At 59.7% G+C, this 17155-nt stretch overlaps 1 protein-coding gene across 1 annotated transcript in view; it reads left to right on the plus strand.

Annotated features, from left to right (window-relative positions):
- Window positions 1–16325, plus strand: part of EHD1 (EH domain containing 1) — a 23658-nt gene extending 7333 nt beyond the window's left edge. The window contains exons 4-6 of the mRNA XM_049643253.1: window positions 10748–11160; window positions 13585–13749; window positions 14223–16325. Of these exons, the coding sequence (XP_049499210.1) occupies window positions 10748–11160; window positions 13585–13749; window positions 14223–14747 (1103 nt within the window). The 3' untranslated portion in view covers window positions 14748–16325. The remainder of the gene's footprint in view (window positions 1–10747; window positions 11161–13584; window positions 13750–14222) is intronic.
- The last annotated feature ends 830 nt before the right edge of the window (window positions 16326–17155 follow it).

Here is a 17155-nt window from a genome sequence, read left to right on the forward strand (position 1 = left end):
AGGGGAGGGGCAGAGAGAGAGAGAGAGAGAGACACAGAATCAGAAGCAGGCTCTAGGATGTCAGCACAGAGCCCAACGTGGGGCTCGAACTCACAAACCGTGAGATCACGACCTGAGCCGAAGTCAGACACCTAACCGACTGAGCCACCCAGGCACTCCTGTCGTGTTACCTTTTTAATGACCTTGAAGAGTAGGTAGACTGGGGGCCATCGGATAGAGAACTAAGGCACCTCTGGGCGGCCACCTCCCCGCCGCAGAGGTCAGCTGATGCGTACACATCTTCGGATGGGGACAGTAGCTGACAAACACCGGCTTACCTTCTCGGCAGTCTGTGCTCACTTACGGCCTTCAGAGCTCGGAGTTAAGGTATTCGAGGGAAAGGGCTCGTGACCCTCATTGTCTTGTAAAAGGGATCCCAGATACCACTGCTTGCTTGCTTGCTTGCTTTTTTTTAATGTGTATTTATTTATTTTGAGAGGGAGAAAGAGAACGTACCTGCACGCGAGAGTGCGTGGGGGGAGGGGCAGAGAGAGGCGAGAGAGAACTTGGGGCTCGATCCTACGAACCACGAGATCATGACCTGAGCTGAAACCCAGTCGGGCGCTTAACTAACTGAGCCACCCGGGCGCCCTGACAGACATCACTGTTTTCCAGCAGTGCCGTGAGGTTCCCCTGCTTGGGAAGAGTGTCTTTGACACGTCAGCCTGCGTCCTTAGAGCTCGGCGGGCGACAGGTTGGGAGGATATGTCTTGCAGCATTGGGCGCCCTGGCCCCGTCTGCTGGGATGTTTCCCTCCCCTGCCTCCTTTCTCTGTCAGCAAAAAGGGGGGGCAGCGGTGTCCAGACGTGCCCTCTCTGGGACAGGCGCCGCTGTGCCTCCGCGTGCTCTCCAGTTCGCGGATCGGCAGGCATAGGGTACACTCTGGGGGCCAGGGGAGGACGCGGGGTGCGAGGCAGTCCCCGCCCTCAAGTTGCCCGTGCAGGTGGCGGGTGCTTGGAGGGGGAGGAGGCCAGCAAGAGACACCAGGGCTCGCCCCTGCTTGTCTGCTGCCCCTCCAGGTGGGAGATGTGGCCCCTTTCTGTCCCGGGGCAGCCACAGAGGGCCTCCCCCCCAACCCACCACGCCCAGGAAGGAGGAGTGGGCCTTAAAGAGAAGCGCGTTGCTGGGGCGCCTGGGTGGCTTAGTCGGTTGACCGTCCGACTTCGGCTCAGGTCATGATCTCACAGTTCCTCAGTTCAAGCCCCACATCAGGCTTTGTGCTGATAGCGTGGAGCCCGCCTCAGATTCTCTGTCTCCCTCTCTCTGTCCCCCTCCCTGCCAGTGCGTGTGCACACGCGCTCTCTTTCCCTCCCTCTCTCTCAAAGATAAATAAAAGTCGCAAAAAACTTAAAAAAAAAAAAAAAAAGAAGTGCTCTGATTGGAGGAGGGCTTCTTGTGAAAGTTTCTTTTCCTCCGTGCCCTTAGATATCTTGTTTTTTTTGGGTTTTTTTTTAAATGTTTTTATTTAATTTTGAGACACAGAGAGACAGAGCACGAGCAGGGGAGGGGCAGAGTGAGAGGGAGACACAGAATCCGAAGCAGGCTCCAGGCTCTGAGCTGTCAGCCCAGAGCCCGACGCGGGGCTCGAACTCACAGACTGTGAGATCACGACCTGAGCTGAAGTCGGACGCTTAACCGACTGAGCGACCCAGGCGCCTCCCAGATATCTTGGTTTAAAGTGTTTTACTGAAAGTTACCAAGTTGGCATTTGCTCTGCAACATGTTTGGTGTCAGTGTTTTATTAGCCGGAGAGAGACCAGCGGGCAGTACCTCTCAGATGTGCTGGCCGTGGTCTTCACGGGAGGTGACCACTCGCTAGACGGGGAAGGAGCGGCCTTCTTCTCGGAGGCCCCACCCATCAGTCACTGCAAAGGGCCCGTGTTGCCCTGTCCAGCAGAGGAAGTCAGAGTAGGGGAGTGCAGTTCCCCGGCCGGTGGCCTGTCTGTTCCCTTTGCTGACGGCACGGAAAGCAGGTGTTTCCCTCCCAGAAAGATCGGGCCACCAGAAAACATGGGTCCTGGGCAAGCAGCACGCGTTCCTGTGTCCCGCCGACCTGGTTCCCTGGAAACAGAAGGTTCTTCTGGACGTTGCACGTGCATTAGAGTTGCTACTTACGTTTACTTCCATTTCCCACCCTATCTGCCAGGCCCCTCTGGACGTCTTCCCCCTTTCCCCGTGGTGCCTAACGTGTGCAGGAAGTACTGCCTGGAAAGATAACGTAGGGCCGTGCAGGCCCAGAACAGGGTACAGGCCAGGCTCTGCAAGAGCCCCCTGAGAATTACCACAGGAAGGAGAAGGGGCCCCGTGGGGGCCTCGGGCTACGCTCCCTCGCTGTGCTAATCTGACCGCCTTTAAAGATTACGTGCTCCTGTGTCAGCAGGGAAAGCGGCCTGTGGGGACAGCATTCGGTCTTTAGTGCTGTGTGACTGATAAAGGGCATTCCAAAGGGCACCCGGGCCCGGTGGGGCTGGCGCCCTTGGCTCCCGGGCTGCTGCCACGAGCTGGAGCAGGGTTTTCCCACGGCAGGCCCCTGGTGGGCCACGGTGGGGAGCACGCTCAGGTGGAGGCCCCGGCCTGGGAGTCAGGGGCCCGGCCAGGGCACCCCCTGCCCTTGTTGCCACGTGGCTGAGAGCTGGCCGCAACTTTTGTGCCTGTGAGTCGCGTCAGCAGGGAAGTGTTCCTTGAACTTGGGTTAGGAGAACGCCTCCTGGCCGGCCTCGTGCCTGGCTTTCTGCAGACCGTTGCCACACGGACCCGCTCCCCTGAGTTATCGCACAGCTGCATCGGGGAGGACACTGCTGCTCTGCAGATGAGGAGACAGAGGCTCGGGAAGGTTACGTCGTTGGTGCGAGGCGACACGGGCTGGCCTGAGCCCACGGGTCCCGCAGAAGCCGTGGCCACACCAGCCGGGGCTGAGGGCAGACGCTTTGCTGCCAAGGAACGCCCACAGCTCAGATCGGGCAAGTCTTTGACCCTGTTGGGTCGTGACCGTGCAAGGGCTTCTGAGCTCTCCTGACACACGCAGGGGCCACCTTCGTTTCTCTCCCGGCCTGAAACCAGACTCTGAGTCCAGAAATGGACCTGAGGTCCAGGGCTTGGACCAACAACGCTGGGATCTTCTTTTCCCTGTTCTCTGCCTCCAGCCAGAGACGGTCCCCCAGAGCATCTGTGGGTGAGGACTAGGACGCCTGGCCAAGGCTGGCTGGTGCCCTGGCTTCTCACTTGCCCTCCTGCTGACTGCCCCTGGTTCCCAGGCTCCATCCAAGCCTGGAGGCCATCCCAGTAGGCAGGTAGGGCCTCCCAGGCCCAGACCCAGAGTCCTCTGACTCAGAGGTGGGGCCGCGCTGTGGCCCTCCCTTCCCCCTGACCCTTGTGCCGACTGCCTCCTGAGGTGCCCCACCTAAAAGCCCTCCGGGTCGGGGTTTTCTGCAGCCCAGAGCATGCTCCGTGAGGTTGCCTGAAAGCCTTGAGCAAGGCCAAGTGCTGCACCCCTCCTGGCTTCCCAGCACCCACAGTTCAGATAATGACCGAAGGTGCAGGCCCCAGCTCAGTACTCTAGGAGCTGGGGGCCCTAGGGAGTTGCAGCGACCCCTGGGAGCCAAGTCAATAAAACAGGAATAGCGACATCAGCCTCCTTGTTGATAAATACAGGAATCTATACGTGTTAACCTCTTGCCCTAGTCCCTGGTGCACAGTTACGTGTTCAGCAAATGTCAGCTAATTAAAAACAGACACCAAAAAATCCAGGGATTCCCAGACTTTGCTTAGACCTTTTCCTGAATAACCTCCTGAGGAGGCCAGAGGATGGGGAAGTACTGACTCAGCTGGAGTTTCCCTTCAGCTTCCAGGACCTTCTCGGGGCCCCTGGCCTCCTCCAAGCCTCCCTCTCACCACTGTCCCCCCCACTGTTCCCCCACCTGTGGTCCCCTGGACAGCTTTGGGCCGAGCCTTTGCCCGGAATGCCACCGCTCCGCCGAGGGGCGTGGGCCGCTGTGCCCGGAGGAGCGGTACCAGCCCGTGCTGGCGCCCGGCACCTGCTCTTCCAAGGCTGCGAGCCGGCACCCGGCTTTGTAGCAGCTGGCCCGAGCGCCTGCAGATGTTCCGCTTATATTTGGTGGCATAAGGCATTCTTTGCGCGTTAGAAGTGGTCGTTGCCTACGCACCCGTCGGAACATGAGCTTCTGGAGCCCAAAATACGATTCCTGTGAGTAAATGATAGCAAACGTTTACCAAGTGCTTACAGTGTGCCGGGCGCTCCCCTGCTGCCCACAGCAGCCCTGTGAGTTAGAAACTTCCATCTTCACGTCACAGAAGAAGAAACTGAGGCTCGCAGAGGGTCCGTGGCCTGATGGGGTCACAAGGACTCCGGATTCCAACGCGGGCCCGATTCCAGAGTCCATCTGTCCTTCCCCTTCCCCTTCCCCACCCTTTGCTCGTTTGTTTGCTTGTGTCCCCGTCAGATTTATGGAGGTCTTCACCCTGGTTAGACGTACAGCTGCGTGAAGCTGTTATGCAACCGCCACGACCAAGATCTGGTCTTTCTGTCCACCTGGAAAGCTCCCTGCAGTCGCTCCCCGCCCTCACAACCCACTGGCGTGACACTCGTCCCTAAAGTCTTGCCTTTTCTAGAATGTCACGTAAAAGTCTTCTGTGTCTGTCTTCCTTTACTGAGCAGGTGCTTTGGGGATTCGTTACGTATTTGAGAGCATCGACTGACTGTTCCCTTTTGTCATTGCCGTTCCTACCCTGTCGCATGTGTGTGCCCTCCTTTCTTACCCGTTCACCTGCTGAGGGGCCTACAGGTCTCCAGTTTGGGGCAGTTTTGAACAAAGTTGCTGCAGACATTTGCACACAGCAAATGGTCGCTGAGCAACCCCGGGAAAGCCCTTCCCTGAAGAGTGCCCGCTTGCAGAAGTGCGCCACCCAGTCCTCTCAGCGCCTTACCCTCCATCTTGCCCCTCTGTGCCCCTCTTCTGGGCCCAGCACCAGCTGGAAGCGTGCGTGGTGGGAGCTATGGCAAGAAATACCGAGGCCCACGCGGCTTGAATGGCAGGAAACAGACGTCGATTGCAGACAAACCCTCTATTGTTGATGTTCTAGAAACTTGGAATGTATGAAGTAGCTTTTCCCCCAGCTGCTGGAACTACCTGTGTTTGGAGGGTGCCAGGAGAGGGCGAGGACCTGTCACGGTTTTCCCTCCTCCACCTCGGTGCCCATGGCGGGGAGCGGGACTCTCCTCGGGAGGTCAGACCTGGTGAGGAGGCCTGGTGGGAACAGAGCTGGGACGGGAGGCACGTTTGGGCCTCCTGTCCACTGGCCTGCGCCGTTGCTTCCCCGAGACCCAGCCCAGCCCTCAGCCTGGTCACCCTAAGCGAACACACGAGTCTTCTGCCTCCCCCCTGCCTCCACCCCCGCGACTGTGTGCACACGTGTGCTAAGCTTCACCAACGCTAACCGTCTTCGGTGCACAGTTCAGTGGCCCCAAGCAGATCTGTGTTGTTGTGTGACCTTCACCACCTTTCAGAACCTCTTCATCTTCCAGACAGAAGCTGTATCCCCATTAACCACTAATTCTCCGTCGCCCCTCCCCCCTGTTCTACCTACTGTCCCTATGGATTTGACTACAGGTACTTCTTAAGGGTAGAGACATACAGTATTGGTCCTTTTGTGCCTGGCTTGTTCTATAATGTCTCCAGAGTTCCAGAACTTTCTGCACTGGAGCTTGTCCCCTATCAGAGACGGCACTGGCTTTTCCTCACGCTGTGGGGTCAGCCTTTCCTTTCCAGCTCACCACCTTGGACCACGTTGTCTGTCCTTCATAGGGACACTGGTGTCCGCACGCTCAGTCCTAGCCCCACCTGAGGCAGACGAAGTGTCCCTATCTCCTTGGGTGGGGGTGTCCTTGTCTCTGGCACCAAGCACGCCTTGAACTCCCACTTTCCTTGAGGAAATGCTGTGCATTGGGCTGTCTGATGGCTGACAGCCATCTTGTCACTGATCTCGTCACTTATCCTGTCACTGAGACTGATCTCTAATGTGTCCCAAAGCCCGAAGGCTCACTGCCTTGGGCGAGGGTGGGGGCGTGGGCACGCTCGTCCCTGTGCTTGTCTCCTGGGGCCTAGCTCTAGGCCAAGTGGTGGCCCTGGCCACCTTGCTGGGTGCATGGACTTGAGTGATGCTTTGGTGCTGCTGCTGTGGGTGTAGCCCTTGGTGCCTTTTGCGACAGCATCTCTCAGGCTGAGTGAGGGTTTGGTGGACAAGTGGGTGCCGGGCAGGCCCGGCAGTGGCTGCAGCCACGTCGTCGCGCACGGTCATACACCTGCGATGACCTCACACGAGCCTGAGTGACCCTTTTCATGACCTGTGGATGTACTTGGCCAGCCACCGTGTCTCCCTCACCAAAAGTGTGAGCATTTTTCATAATAAACAGGAAATTTCGTTCACCTGCAAAAAAAAAAAAAAAAAAAAAAAAAGGGCTTAGCCCTGCTGGCTCCAGCGCGAGGGGTTGGCGAGTAGCTGGGTTTCTGGGGGGGGGGGGTGCGGTGGGGGGCACTTGGGGCTCTCGGACCGGCGGCAGTGACTCCGGCCACAATTCAGAAGGGGCTCCTCCTCTCCGTCTTTCCTGGTTGTCTTGGGCCCCCCACCATCGGGGGAGGGGCGCGTGGGGCCACATTGGGTGGAGTCTGGGGGTGAGCCCAGCTCCCTGTGCGCCGTCCTGACTCCGGACCAAAGCTAACTTGGGCTGGAGCCCAGCCCATCGGGGCGCCCCTGTTCCCAGTACCTCGCTTCTGGCTCCGCTGCCTCCCCAGCTGTGTGAATCTGCAGTCATCCAATCTGTGATGGCCTGAGGACGGGCGGTTTGACGAGGGGAGAAGTGGGGCCTCGTTTCTGCTGGGAGGGAGCCACCATTCCGTCCTGAGTCATTGCTTTCCCAGCGCTGGCCTGCTGTTCCCAGAGTGGGCCATAAAAGGCGGTGGCTTTGCCGCCCAGGCGGGCGCCACGGCCTCCCTGCCGCTTCCCTGGCCTGCTCCTCAGCCTTCCTGTTCTAGTTTTCTGCTGATGAGTTTTCTCTCCGGGTGTCCCGTCCCGTGGCTCCCGGAGCCAGCCGCGCGGCGGCGGGGGGCCCCGTCCTCTGGAACCAGCAGCCTGGGATGCTGGCTGGCAGCCGGCACGGGAGTGACCCGGCACCCTCTCCACGCCTCTCCTGCTCTGAGCACAGAGAATCTGGGGGTCTGGCACTTTCCCACCATCTGCACTGGCCTCGGGAGGGCTGATGACCGCCGTGCCCAGGCTCAAGTTCAGACTCCCAGGGGCTTTACTGTCCCCCTCCCCCCACCGGCTTCACCTTACCCCCATGATAGTAGAAACTCCAGCCGGTCCAGAGGCTGCTTCTGATCAGAGCATCCTGTCTCCCTGGTGTGCTGGGGCAGGAACAGATGCATGTTGCTGCCATGCTGAGTCGACAGAATGTGGGGTTTTCCTTAAGTTTCGATGTCTTACCCCAAGGGCGAAAGCTGGCTTCTGGCCTCAGAGCCAGGTTCGTCTCTGTTCCTGACTCATGATGCCGTCCTAGGCCACTCGGCCCCTCCTGCCAGTGGAGCCTGTGCCAGGAGCCCCGCGTGTTATCCCTTCTGGTCCTCCCTATGACCATAGGAGGAGGAATTGTTTTCTGAATTTCACAGAGGAAACAGTTGTAACAGAAAAGTTAAGAGCTTTGGGTCACAGGGGCGCCTAGGTGGCTCAGAGGGTTAAGCGTCTGATTTCAGCTCAGGTCATGATCTCGCAGTCCATGAGTTCGAGTCCCGCATCAGTCTCCACGCTGACAACCCCTGCTTCGGGTTCTGTGTCTCCCTCTCTCTCTGTTCTTCCTCTCTCTCTCTCTCTCTCTCTCTCTCAAAAATAAAGATTTTTTAAAAATTAAAAAAAAAATGGGGCACCTGGGTGGCTCAGTCGGTTGAGCATCCGACTTCGGCTCAGGTCATGATCTCACGGTCCATGGGTTCGAGCCCCACATCGGGCTCTGTGCTGACAGCTCAGAGCCTGGAGCCTGTTTCGGATTCTGTGTCTCCCTCTCTCTCTGACCCTCCCCCGTTCATGCTCTGTTTCTCTCTGTCTCAAAAATAAATAAATGTTTTTTTAAAAAAATTAAAAAAAAATAACTTCAGGTCACAGAAGGGGGCGGGCGAGGGGAGTCGAACACAGAGCTGTCTTTTTTTTTTTTTTTTTAATGTTTATTTATTATTGAGAGAGACAGAGCATGAGTGGGTTAGGGGTAGAGAGAGAGGGAGCCACAGAATCCGAAGCAGGCTCCAGGCTCTGAGCTGTCAGCACAGAGCCCGATGTGGGGCTCGAACTCACAAATCCTGAGATCAGGACCTGAGCCGAAGTCGGAGGCTTAACCGACTGAGCCACCCAGAGCTGTCTTATTTAAGGGCCTGTGTTCTTTCTGAGCACCGGAGTGGGGAGAGGCCTGGAACGCTGTGGCTTCGGGCACGCAGACAACTCTGAGGTACACTTGAACCAGGGTGAGGTTGGGAGGGGGGGATGCCTGGCGGCCAGAATGTTTATCCAGCCAAGCAACTTCACCCCTAGGCGCGCCCACAGTGTTAACTGTTAATCTTAAAGCCCTTGCGATGAGGGCCCGGTTCTGGCCTGAGTGGAGGGAGCCTCTTGGGGAGCTTGGCCATATAGACTTGCATTTGGTCCGTGAGGCTTGGTAGGATGGGAACGGCCGGATACCCCTCTGATGAACCGCCCTGAAGGTTCCTTAACCATAAGGCTGGGGAGGGCTGGCCTCCCACCTCATGGCACTGGTGGTCACTCTGGGCCTTTTCTTGACACTCTGTCCTTTCCTTCTCCCCACTCTAGAGAATGCATGTCTAAATCCCATTTTGGTCAGAGGGTAGTGAGTGTGTTGTGCAGGGGATGCTAGAGTCAGGCTGTGAGGACAAGGAGGTTGGTTTGGGCCAGTTTCTGAGAGCAGTGTCCCGGCTGGCTCTTCCCTGTAGGAGCCGTGTACCCTCAGGAGCCTGACTATACTCTGGGATGTATTTGGTGCTTCTTAGGAGGACCGGCCCACATTTCAGGTGGGAGGTGGCCTGTGGGTAGCAGCTGGCTGAAGAACGAGGAGAAGGAGCCCAGGGACAAGGAGGCCTGCCCAGAATCCCCCAGAGAGGAAGTGATAGTTCCGGGGCTCGGACCGAAGCTTCCCAAAGATTCTTAGGCGATTGTTTTCACGTGGTCGTCTTCCTACCTCTCCTCTCCTCTTGATTCCTAAAACATGAGAACGAGAACTTTCACACCTTCTGGGGGCAGTGGAAGAGGTGGAAAGATTTTGAAGAGGGGGAATTGTAAAACAGGATGCAAATTAAACTGCGGTTACAGAGGCGCAAAAATCCGTTGGCTTCAGCCAGTCGTCAGACGGTTTCCGTGGAAAACAGTAGTCCAAAGCCGTCCTGAATGTTCAGTTTGTACCTCTGAACTCAAGGTGGTTGCTCCAGCTCCTTCCATCACATCTGCATTCCATTCTTCAGGAAGGGAGAAAAGGACAGAGGGCTCATACACCTCTTCATGGTCATTTCTGCCTCAAGAGAGGCTGGGGGGGTGGGTGCACTCTCAAGCTGTGGGGCCCTGAAATCAGCTAAAGCCAAACAGTTCTGTTATTAAAGGAAGAGTTCCAGTTAGCAGTCTTTGCTAGATGTCCATGTTCACCAAAGGGCTTTAACTGGATGGTGGAAAACAGCAGAGAACAGAGGGAAGAGCTACTTCATTTTAGGGAAGCATGGAAGACCTAAGCGAGGGGAGGCGGTGTGTGACACGTCATAGGCTGCCGTAGAGCAGGAGCCAGCAAAGTTTTTCTGAAGGGTCAGAATTAGTATTTTTGGCTTTGCAGGCCTGTGGTCTGTGGCCTGACAGCTGAACTTTGCTATTGTAGACAAAAGCCACCATAGACCGTACCGAGGAGCGTGGCTGCATTCCAATAAAACTATTTTGAGAAAGAGAGAGAGAGAGCAGGGGAGGGGCAGAGAGAGAGAGAATCCCAAGCAGGCTCCTCACTGTCGACACTGAGTCCGACGCAGGGCTCGATCTCACAAACTGTGAGATCATGCCCTGAGCCCAAATCAGGAGGCAGACGCTTAACCGACTGAGCCACGCAGGCGCCCCCCCCCCCCCCCCCGCCCCGCCATAAAATTTGTATTTGCGGAACAGGCGACGGGCGAGCTGTGGTCTGCCAACCCCTGTTGCGGAGAATAAATGAGACTCCCGCAGAATGGGGGGCCTGGCGCGAGCACCACACGAGTAGCGGCTGCAGGTGTGGTGGCTGTTACTGTCTCTGTCGTCCCAGGGCATCCAGCTGGCAGGTGGCAGGCCCCCCCCCCCCCCCCCCCGACCCAAGTCTCCGCTCTCGCTATGCCGGGCTCTCCCCCTCACTCTCGCCCCGATCTGAGCCGCTCCAGAGCTCAGGCTCTGCCTTCTTTTGCAGGACTTATTTGTGCTCCGGGCCAGGTGCTGCGTGGGCGAGGGTGCCACAGGGGTGGGGTGCCACACAGTGGGGGCCTGACGCCCCTGCCCTCAGGGTGCCGTGCTGGCCCTGTGAGTACACGGAAATGTAGCTGACCCCGGGCCGAGTCGGGAGGAGAGCCATCCGAGCAGCCTGGGCCTCGGTGCCCCCGCCTCACCCTGCTCTTCCCGCCTCCCCCCCCCGCAGGGTACGACTTCGCGGCCGTCCTGGAGTGGTTCGCCGAGCGGGTGGACCGCATCATCCTGCTCTTCGACGCCCACAAGCTGGACATCTCTGACGAGTTCTCGGAGGTCATCAAGGCCCTCAAGAACCACGAGGACAAGATCCGCGTGGTGCTGAACAAGGCCGACCAGATCGAGACCCAGCAGCTGATGCGGGTCTACGGGGCTCTCATGTGGTCCCTGGGGAAGATCATCAACACCCCCGAGGTGGTCAGGGTCTACATCGGCTCCTTCTGGTCCCACCCGCTCCTCATCCCCGACAATCGCAAGCTCTTTGAGGCCGAGGAGCAGGACCTCTTCAAAGACATCCAGTCTCTGCCCCGAAATGCCGCCCTCAGGAAGCTCAATGACCTGATCAAGCGGGCACGGCTGGCCAAGGTAAATGGGGCGGGGGCGTGGGCGGGGGGGGGGAGGTGGTCCGCTGCTAGAGGGGGCCCGAGGGGGCCTGGGACTGCCACTCAGGGCCCCAGGATTGGGCTGCCGTGGCTTTCGGGACGCCGGAGTCCCATCCGGGCAGACCCACAGCCACGCGCCTACGTTGCGCCGTGTCTGAACGAGTCCCCTCTACGCCCATGGGTGCAACCTGTTCTCAACGGAGTCTTGATGCGTGTGGACACCAGGTGGGAAGATAGCACTGTGCCAGAGGGCAGCCTGGGAACTGGAGAGCAGGTGGGGGCGCAGTCCTCGTCGGCTTCCCTCCCGGGCCTGTGGAGCGCTTAGCACACGCTGGGCGCCGGGGACACAGTGGGGACTGCCACGCACGGTCCCTGCCCTTCCGGCACTCACCAGTCGTACTGCGAAAGCAGAACACGCAGACAAATAAAGCCCAGTTTATTTGTGTGGCCATGGGGCGTTGCAGCAGCAGGCGACCGCGAGGCCTCAGGTGGGACTGATGCATGAGCCGGGACAGGTGAGAGCTGGTGGAGAGATGGGGCGCAAGCCTGCGGGCCCAGGGAGAACCCAGGTGGCCTCAGCCCCCAGAGGCCTTGTGAACCGTCCCCAGTGCTCTGTGGAAACGCAGGGCCTGCCGACACCTGCCGGCGGCGGCGGAACTGCTCACGAGCCTGGGATCTCAGCGCCTGGCCGAGCGCCTCCCTGAGACCCCGGCGTGGGTGGGGCTGGGAAGCAAAGGTCAGTGCCACCAGTGGACCCTTGGGACACAGAGGGGCAGAGCGTGTCCCCTGATGTGGCATAACAGCACGTCGCGAGCCTGCCTGGATACGTCCTCAGGCCGCGTCAGTGCCCGTGTGAGGGTCACGGATCCTTGGGGCTCAGCGCTCGGCTTCGGCCCGAGCCTGTCGGTGATGGCTGCCGAGCAGGGACCCTGTGCATCACCCTGGAGCAGTGGCCGCGGAGGGCAGGGGGGTTTACACCCGCCCCTGGCTCATGGAGGAATAGGAGGGTGTTCTGTGGGTGTTAGGGCTTCGGTGGAGGCGGTCCCATGGCCTGTGAAACCGTCGCCCTGGGCTCCCGACACGGTGGCTCACGGTATCCCATCTGGAGGTCCGAGGTCAGGTAGCATGTGGGTGCTCGCTGTCGTAAGTAATGAGAACTGACCCTTCATCTTTTACCGCGGGTCCCTGTCTCCACCCTGGTTACCCACGGTGCTCACGGGCCCTTCTGGAGCGTGCTAGAAGTGCAGTCCTCAGGCCCTACCTGGCACGACCGAACCGTCTGCACTTGAACGCCATCCCCTGGTGGTCCGTATGCACAGTAACGTGCAGGAGCCTGCTCTGGGGGATACAGGCTGCACAGTTTTCTAGATCTCTCACTTCGTGACCTTTCCCAGTGAGTGGAGTCGGTTCTGAGAAAAGGACCCATGAGAAAACCCGCTTCACTGGTCCCCGGTCTCTCCCGTTTCCAGGCTGCGGGGAAGGGCAGCTCTGGTCTCTCCTCGTCCGGCCTCCTGTTGGCAGGGCCGCCTGTGTTCTCGCGCAGCCTCCTTCTAGGATACAACAAAGGGCAGACTCTTTGCTCATCCACAGAAATGGTGTTGTAATCACCCGGCCGACGGGCACATTGAGTCACCGTGCCCGGAAAACCCCGGGGCCTCCCATCTTGTCCCGCACCTGCGGTTTCTAGACCGTTTCCTTTTCCTGGAGTGAGTGGCTCTCTGCGCCAGGCCTGTGATAGGCGGAGCAGTGACTGCCACTCTCTTTGACAGGCCTGCTGCCCTCAGGCGGTTTTCAGCCAGGCTCTCAGCCTGGGGCAGGGCAGGGCCAGGCCACTGGAGGGGTTTTGATGGAGTAGAGCTGGCAGTCGGGAGAAGGAGGGTGAGGCCGGCTGGCTACAGCCCTTCGCGGCTGGACAGTACCTGGCAAGGCAGAGGGATCTGAGGGCCAGGGCCCTGGGAGGGTTGCGGGCGTCACCAGCCGTGGGGAAATGAAGGGTGTGCCCCTAACTGGCGAAGGTCTAAGTAAGGTATTGAGCTTAGATAAACTTCAAGACATCTGGGAAAAGCCTTAGGTGATTTTCCTAATCCTTAGTCATTCTGAGCCTTCAGGGTGGTCAACTGAGCGTAACTCCAGCCATGTTGAAGTTTTCTTGACATCATCAGCCACACGTTTGCACATGCGGGATGGGATGGCAGGGCTCTGCTCGGCTTGTACGGCGTGCCCCTCATCTCTGCTGCGTGGAGGGGTGGCTGGGGGGGTGCCCGGTGCCACAGAGAACACGGGCTCTGGTCTGCTTTGGGCAGCGTCCCCAGTTACGGTCCCAGCCTTCTGGGGCGGCCCCCGCGCAGGTCCCCCCTGACAGGGTGTCCAGGACGCGCCTGACGTCCGCCCCTTCCTGTCTTTCCAGGTCCACGCTTACATCATCAGCTCCCTCAAGAAGGAGATGCCCAATGTGTTCGGTAAAGAGAGCAAGAAGAAAGAGCTGGTGAACAACCTGGGAGAAATCTACCAAAAGATCGAGCGGGAGCACCAGATCTCCCCCGGCGACTTCCCAAGCCTCCGCAAGATGCAGGTGTGGCCACCCCGCATGTACCCTCTGTGGGCGCTGGGGTGTCAGGGAGTGAGACGGTGGCGGGGGGAGGCGGGGGGGCGGGGGGCGCCGGGGCAGTGGTTCTGGAGGGAATGCAGCTTCTTGGGGCGGGGCCTCCCCAAATGGAAGCAGCTGAGTCAGTCAGCAGCACCCCACCCGAATCAGAAGTCGACCCGGCCGTGACACCACGAAGGGGAATGCGGTGACTCACCCTGCACGGCGGGGGGAGGGCGGCGGGCCAGGCACTCCAGCACCGTCCTCCCCACGGCCCTTCAGGGAAGGTACCTCTGCCCCGCAGCCCGGGGAGCCGAGGCCGAGGGGCTGCCAAGCGGTCGGGGCCGAGACCTGGAACCAGCTCTTTGGCTTGGGATCCCTTGCTCCCCCCACTCCGCCTGGAGTCTGCAAGGGACCTGAGCCAGCCCCCCCCCCACCCCCACCCCCTCTGCCTACCACAGGAGCTCCTGCAGACTCAGGACTTCAGCAAGTTCCAGGCCTTGAAGCCCAAGCTGCTGGACACGGTGGACGACATGCTGGCCAACGACATCGCCCGGCTGATGGTGATGGTGCGCCAGGAGGAGTCCCTGATGCCCTCCCAGGCCGTGAAGGGCGGCGCCTTCGAAGGCACCATGAACGGGCCCTTTGGGCACGGCTACGGTGAGGGGGCCGGCGAGGGCATCGACGACGTGGAGTGGGTGGTGGGCAAGGACAAGCCCACCTACGACGAGATCTTCTACACGCTGTCGCCCGTCAACGGCAAGATCACGGGCGCCAACGCCAAGAAGGAGATGGTGAAGTCCAAGCTGCCCAATACGGTGCTGGGGAAGATCTGGAAGCTGGCCGATGTGGACAAGGACGGGCTGCTGGATGACGAGGAGTTTGCCCTGGCCAACCACCTCATCAAAGTCAAGCTGGAGGGCCACGAGCTGCCTGCCGACCTGCCCCCGCACCTGATCCCGCCCTCCAAGCGGAGGCACGAGTGACCGTGACCGACCGCCGCGCCCGCCTGGCCGGGCGGAGACTGGGGGGAGGGGAAGGGTCACCAGCTCTCGAGGTCCATAAAGACTGAGCGATGTTTCCTCAGCTCTTGAAAAGGAAAACCATCATCTTTCTTTTAAGGCTGTTCCTGGGCCCAGCAGGGAGGCGGGTGATACTCGCATGTGAATGATGGAATTTTGTGCACAAGAACTATGGATATTTTTAATATATAACGTCAGAGGCAGCGTGCGTTCTTGCCTCCTCCATCTCACAGCCCCGCACACAACGGGCCTCTGTCCTCTCCTGCCCCGCCGTACGGCCCGTGCCCACCCTGGCTTGCCCCCCACCCGGCAGCTGCGGGGGGGCCCCGGGGCCGTGTGCAGACGGGCGCCCCAGGATCCCAGCTTGTCGCTGAACTGAGCGCGGCTTCGCTGGGCCGGTGGCTTCCTTCCCTGTGCGGCTCCGCCCCTTCCCCCGTGCTCCTGGATTAGGTTGGTTCTGGTGCCTTCTTTGCCCTCCGTGGTGGCCCCCTATGTACGGGCCCTGCTCTGTGCTCTCCTGTCCCACCCCGCTCCCCCGGCTTGGCCAGGCACAGAAATAAGCCCAACTACCTTTCTCGTGGGGTCCGGGGGATGAGTAGGTATGCGAGAACGTTTCCCAGAAAAACATAGAAGCTAGCTTTGTTCTGTAAAGTGACGCCTCTCATACTTGACCGAGTTTTTCAGTAACTTCCTAACCACTTTTTCAGAAGCTGTGATTTTGTCCCCTTTCCCACACTCCAAGTAGGGGCGGTCCCACCCAAGAGCCGTTGGATGTACAGAGTAAACCCCGTCGGGGGCCCAAGAGCCGGCATTTCTTGCTTCTCCCTTCCACTTGCCTGGAACATTCTGGTGTGCCTCCTCCCCCACCTCGGATGGGTGGGGGGCCCCGACGAAGCCAGCATGGCTTAGCGTTCTGGCCTGGGCCTTGCGTCCGGACAGCGGAGACCAGGGACGACCCAGCCCCTCCCTTCCTCGTACCCCCATTCGAGGAGGCCCTCTCCTACCCTCCTTCCGTCGTCCTCCCATCGAGCAGAGGAGGGCAGCGTGTTGTCTTGGATGCCCTTAGAGTAACCTCCCTCCAGGCTGAGCAGTGAGGGACCCGAGGCAGCGAGCCACCAGATCAGGTGGCCCCATCAGCTTTGCCAGCACAGCCTCGGGGGGCCTGGCCGCACTCACGGGCGTCCCCGTCACTGGCGGGGGGGGGGGGGGGGGGGCTTCCCACCAGGCACTCCCCAGGTAGGTCTCAGGGACTCCTCCATCTGACCTCTTCAACCCCCCACCCCACCCCCCCACCCCCCCACCCCCGCCCCATGCCTCCAGTACTGCTCTCTGGGCCTCCGCTGGGTCTGAGTCACTGGCACTGACCTTGTCACCTGCCGCTGGCTCCGGCGCACCGTTCTATGCAGTATCCAGTGAGGGTGGGGGCAGCCTCCCGGTCGGGAAGTCACTGTCAAGGTGCCATGGCCCATCCACACTTACTTGTGGGAAGAAAAAGCAACCGAAGGTAACTTCTTTTCTTGCATTAAAAAACATTTAATCGTGCCGAAGGTGGCTTTTGGTGCTTCGTCGTCTTCTCTTCCGGGGGCCTGCACCCCACAGCGGCGGCTGGGACACCGGCAGGGCATCTGGAGGGCCGAGGTGCCAGCGGGGACAGATCGGCAAGCCTGACAGGGTGCAGAGGTGGTCCTTGCCCCATAGAGCGAGGCCTGTAATGGGGCTGACGACCCCCCTTTCCTTGTGCCAGGTGGGGGCTGCGCGGGCAGAGTTGATTTGTGGGGGGAGGATGGGGGGGAAGAAGTCAGGGAAAGTTCTGGTGACTGAGGACGAGGCCGGCCCCCAAGGGGCTGGGGTGAAGGTGCCTGCTTTCTACGACCTTCTCCGCTTCTCCAACCGGGGCCCCTCCCTGGCCTTGGACTCTAGGCACTGGGAGGGGTCAAGGAGACAAGGGCTTACTGCGCCCCACGCTAAGCCCCCGGGGTGGTTCAGAGACAGTGAAGCCCGCGCTCTGAAGACAGATCCAGCAGACACACTGGCGACAAAAGCACAATTATGAAGGGTGGGGCCGGCCAGCGTCAGACCGGGGGACTGATGGTACTGGCAGAGGGAAGGGCGACAAATCGGGAGCTGATGCGCCACGGAAGCTGGGACGTTTTAGGCGCAGTCAGGGTGGAGACAGCTCCGGGCCGGCGCATCTGTGACAAAGGCAGGACACAAACAGGTGCCCGTGGGTTTTGAGGGCCAGGTTGTATGCTGCAGCTCGTGTGGCGGGCGTCCTGTCTGATGGCCGGTAGCTGAGGGAGCAGGGGCTCGCCAGCCCCCCTGTTAATCGCTCAGGTTTGCCTTGACCTTCATGACCCAGGAGGTTACTATTC

The sequence above is a fragment of the Panthera uncia genome, chromosome D1 (assembly GCF_023721935.1).
Source record: "Panthera uncia isolate 11264 chromosome D1, Puncia_PCG_1.0, whole genome shotgun sequence".
Lineage (NCBI taxonomy): Eukaryota > Metazoa > Chordata > Mammalia > Carnivora > Felidae > Panthera > Panthera uncia.